The 5330-nt window shown below is 51.1% G+C and overlaps 1 protein-coding gene across 1 annotated transcript; it reads right to left on the reverse strand.

Moving 5' to 3' along the window:
• Positions 1–1699: 1699 nt before the first annotated feature.
• Positions 1700–5330, reverse strand: Fzd5 (frizzled class receptor 5; the record flags this gene model as incomplete). Its single annotated transcript, XM_010616206.2, has 1 exon — positions 1700–5330. A coding segment is annotated over one exon (1719 nt), but the record flags the coding sequence as incomplete, so codon positions are not given.

Genomic DNA, 5330 nt, shown 5'->3' on the forward strand with positions numbered 1-5330 from the left:
AAATGCCCTGGACTCCAGCTACTGACTCAGTATGTGCCTCATTTGGCTCAGTAATAGATTCACCTGCACCAAACCCGTATCAAAAGTCACTAAATCTCTCATATATATAATATATTATGTATATGTACACCAGTGAAACATACATATTATACAGTTTGTAACAACATGAAGCAATATTGTTATAAATGATGTACCACAGACACATTATTCTGGCTGAAAGAAATCCTGTCATTGTCATCAAGCTACTAGAAGCTTCTGAGACTTTTGAGTCAGGTTGGTTACTTACATCCTGCCTACTTTCACCCTTCTTTAATGTCTTGGCAGCTTTTTCTTGCAGAACCATCCTCCCCATCCCAGGCATCTCCCTTCCCCAGGATCACTTGATTGGACTTTGGAAACAAGAAAGGGCACACAGAGGGAGCAGGCCATTCTTAGCTGCCATACCTCACACCTGCCTAGATTTGTGATGTGCTCCGTCCCGTTCACCACATTCGGTGTTAGAAAGCAGTTATTCAAAGCTTTGTCCCTCTTTTCCCCCTTGGTCTTTCTGTAGCACACAAAAGTGAAAGAAGCTTCTTAGCAGGGGTAGCAGTTCATTAAAATATACAACTGCGCTTCCTAGCTCTGGGGTTCCCATTCTGTACTGGAGAGTGCAGGTCACGGATGCCGCTATGAAGGTGCCGTGTGTGATTCGTGAGGTTTTCTCCTGGCAGCCTGTGTCAAGATTAGTGCGGCCCTGGCCCAGGAGGGGACAGCCTAATGAATACCAACTTTGAAACAGTGCTGTCGGCACATTATTTAAGCTTGCACATGCACACAATTACGCACAACACATACATACAGGCCATGGCCACTGGCGGTGGTCACGTGAACATCTGACAGAATAACCAATAAGGCACCGAGAAAAATGATTTCCAGCCAATTTAGACAACTTCAAAATGTGAGGAGGGAAATAATATTACATTTTAAGAACTTTCTATAAAGTGACCACCTGATTTCTGGAGGTGCCATTATTCCTTGTGAAAATCTTCCAAATATTCACCCCTTGACCTAAGAAGGGAGACAGTGCTTCAAACTGAGCAGCCACAGGGCAGCCTGGAAAGGACATCTGGGACAAAAGTGGGCCCTGAGTCCACCTGAACTTCATGAGACTGCCCGGAAGTAGCTAAACTCCCCCACAGCCTTACATTTTGTAGTTATTTTTATGAGTCTGATTTGTTTTCACAACAAAAATGCAGAGTGGAGGAAAGTAAGTATGTGGGTGAAAGTAGGGAGTGGCCATAAATAAATGCAGCTTCTCTCCCCAGTAGGGACAAGGTGGCTGCTATTAGTAAGACCTGAGGGAAGCAGGTGGGTTGGATTTTTGTCTCTTAGGGAATGAGAAAAGGCAGAGGAGAGAAATGACATGAAAAGGTGCCTCTGAAACAGGACCCCCAAAGCATTACCTAGCTCACCATTCTGTTTTAAAGAAAAAGGAAGTGGGGCCAGCCCAAGTCAGGCACAAGGACCAAAGGCAATAATAGCTCCTGGGAAGACTGAGGGAGACAAGGTCAAGGTGATCTGCAACAGGAGAGGAGCTGGGGCCTGGGGGTCTGTAACAAGGTTCTAGGAAGAGGCTTCCTGATAGGATAAGATATGCAAAAAGCTCAGCAGCTATGGCTGCTAGGTTTTATGGAATCCACTGAAACTTTAATTTTGGTCACAGGATGAGCTGCTTTTTAAGAAATGTGGACAGTCTTTGAAAGGCCTTCAAACTAGAGTACTAAGCTTCTCATCAGCTAAGTATTTAAATTCCCATTTATCTACTCTACACCCATACAGTAATGTTAACCTATGCTGAAATTTTACTTTTCCAACTTCGGTGCAAATGAAGCTCAAGTGCCAAGATTCCAGTTGTTTTCCTAGCAATGACTCCGGCCACTTTAGCTCCTTCAAGTCAGTCCCCACCCAGGCCGGGTCTCCGGTGTTTGTCAGCAGATGCACTGTTGCCCTCCCACTGCTATGGCCTCACTCTTCATCAGTGAACCTTTAAATAGATTAAGAAAGCAAACATAACTTTCTAATGGCAAAGAAACCTGTGTGCATGTGTGTATATTCATCAGTGTATAAGCTTTTATACGTGCAGGAAGGAAAGTTAGATGAGGAAAGCAATTTTCTAACAGCAAAATTGTGTGTGTGCGTATGCGTGTGTGTGTATGTGTGTGTTTACGCGGGCATGTGTGTGCTTGTGCTCATCAATACATGCATGGACTTTCTCAGGTGAGGAAGAGTAACAGGAAAGGGAGAAAAGAGCTTTCCTCTCACAGCAACATTAAGCGATTCATATCTGAGATATTACACAGAGATGTTATGGGTTTCATTTGTTTTCAGATTGCAGAAAGTGCAGTCTTGCTGCTCTGGGGACATCTGGCTCCAGACCGGCAGAGACCAGGGTCACACACTTGTTTTCTCTCAGAGCAGCCAATTCTGTTCACAGGTAGCCAGCCGCCCTTCCCCAGTCTAAACGCTGGGGTGGGTGTGGTTTCTAATCAGGGCTCTCCGGGAGAGACGGAATAAGAAAAGCAAAAAGGCTGTTTAACATGATAAAGGAGGTGTGTGTGGGGGGCAGGAGCAGATAAGAGAAGCATTGGAAATGTACTTTAATTACTGGAAGCATATCCGCTTTAGTCCTTCAGTTTAAAAGGGAGCACCCTTTAGTGATGATCCCTAAGTAATTTAAGAAGGTAGTGGGTTTACTTTCACCAAAATTGTAACACAAGTTTTTTTAAAAGAATAGAAATAATAAAGGATCACTGAAGCTTATTAAGAACCACTCCACTCCCCCTCTCCAGCTCAAAGCTCACCCTCTAACCAGTATAGAATTCATGCTCAACCAATCACAATCTGGGCTCTCGCTATTGCAAATGTTTATGCTGGACACTATAATGTACCTTTACTCAACACAGGATCCTGGCTCTCAATGAGAATGTTTACAAGGCATGCTAAAAGAACGCCAAGTTAAGGATGTAGGGGAAGTCCTTTGGCGCTCCCCACCCGTCACTTTGGGGAGGCTCTGACCACATCAGGCTCCGCCCCTCGGGAGGTCTGGGGATAAACACAGGAAGAAGCAGCTGGCCTCAAAGCACGTTGGACACTAAACAGTGGAAGAAAAAGACACTCCATACCATCCCAGTCGCAGCAACCCAAATTTTCACTGTTCACATTTTTTAAAAAAAAGACACAGGAAATATATTTTCCCATTTTAGACCACACAGTTCAAAGAAATTTGAACCAAGAAGAAACTCATTACAAAGCCAACTTTAGGAATGTAAAGTCCCCCGCAAGCAAAGGTAAATTGTGTTGCCAAAATGCAACAAAGTTAAAAATTAAGAAAAATACATATAAATTAAAAAAAGGATTCCTGTAAAGAATGCAGTAAAAATCGCAAAACAACATGCGTGAGCTGAGCCCCTCGGAGAAGCAGACCCAAACTCCTTGGAGATGGCCCCAAGCTACCCCGAGGGGGGGACGCATCAGCACCACGAAGGTAAACAGAAGTGACCTTCGAAAAGCTACCTAGCCAGCCCCTCCCCCAGTTTCCAGGAAGGCTCCCGGCCTGGTGGCCTAGCCTCCTATACGTGCGACAGGGACACCTGCTTGTGGTAGGCAGCGGCGGGGCCCTGTGGCCCGGTCCTGCCTGTGAGAGCAGCACTCGCCTCGTAGTCCCCCACAGCCACCGCACCGCCACTCTTGTGTGCACGCCGCAGACCGCAGCAGAAGCGGCTGGTGAAGCGGCGCCACGAATCCACTGTCTTGCCCGACCAGATCCAGACGCCTGACGTGATGCCCACCACGAGGCACATGAAATACTTGAGCATGAGCACCCAGTACTCGGGCTTGGCGCGCGGCTGAGTGGTGTCGCGGCTGGGGCAAGAGCAGGTGAGCGCCGCCTCCCAGCTCTCGCGGTAGTGCTGCTCGTACAGGTAGCAGATGACCACGATGCTGGCGGGCACTGTGTAGAGCAGCGTGAAGATGCCGATGCGGATCATGAGCTTCTCCAGCTTGTCTGTCTTGGTGCCACCCTGCTTGATGACACTGCGGATGCGGAAGAGCGACACGAAGCCCGCCAGGAGGAAGAGTGTGCCCACCAGTAGGTAGAGCACCAGCGGGCCCAGGACGAAGCCGCGCAGTGAGTTCAGGTTCTGGTTGCCCACATAGCAGATGCCAGCCACAGGGTCTCCATCCACGGAGCTCAGTGCCAGTGCCGTGATGGACTTGATGCTGGGGATGAGCCACGCGGCCAGGTGGAAGTACTGAGCATAGCCTGCGATGGCCTCGTTGCCCCACTTCATTCCCGCGGCCAGGAACCAGGTGAGCGACAGGATGACCCACCAGATGGAGCTGGCCATGCCGAAGAAGTAGACGAGCAGGAAGACGACGGTGCACAGCGCGGGACCCGTGGTCTCGTAGTGGATGTGGCTGTGCTCACGGCTGCAGGCAACACTGGCATGGCCCACAACCAGGCGCACCAAGAATCCCAGCGACACGCACAGGTAGCAGGCAGAAAGGAAGATGATGGGGCGCTCGGGGTATCGGAAGCGCTCCATGTCAATGAGGAAGGTGGCCACCGTGGTGGCGGTGGAGATAAAGCACAGTACGGACCACAGGCCGATCCAGAAGGTGGCGAACGTGCGCTCGTCCGGGCTGAAGGACGGCTGGTAGCAAGGTACTGCGCAGTTGGGGACCTGGCCTGTCCGCACCTTGTTGTAGAGCGGGTGCGACTCCTTCAGGATGGGCACGAAGGGTTCGCGGCACGTGCACATGGCCGGCCCCCCAGCGCTGCACTCGCCCCCGGAGGAGGGCGCCCCCGCCGGGCCTGGGACTGTGGGCTTGGGGGCCAAGGACCTGGGGGGTGCCGTGGTGGCCTCGCTGCGATTGTAATCCATGCACAGGACCTCAGCGTCACGGCCCAGCACAGGGAGGCGGTCGCAGCTCATGCGCTCCGGCCAGGCAAAGCCATACTGGCGCATGAGCGGCGAGCAGCCGGCCTTGGCGCGCTCGCACACTGAGCGGCAGGGCGGCAGCGGCTTGTGGTAGTCTGGCAGGCAGATGGGCGTGTACATGGAGCACAGGAAGAAGCGCAGGTCCGGCGAGCAGTGGATCTCTACCAGTGGCCAGAACTGGTGCACCTCCAGGCCTGCCTCATCCTGCGTGTCGTGGTTGAACTGGTTGGGCATGTGCGTCAGGTTGTAGCCGATGCCGCGGCACATGGGCACCGTGATTTCCTGGCACACCGGGGCCTTGGACGCGGCCGCTGCCCGGCCCACCAACTGTGCCAGGAGCAGCAGCAG

Source organism: Fukomys damarensis, unplaced genomic scaffold (assembly GCF_012274545.1).
Source record: "Fukomys damarensis isolate Sample0158 unplaced genomic scaffold, DMR_v1.0_HiC HiC_scaffold_16, whole genome shotgun sequence".
NCBI classification, from domain to species: Eukaryota; Metazoa; Chordata; class Mammalia; order Rodentia; family Bathyergidae; genus Fukomys; species Fukomys damarensis.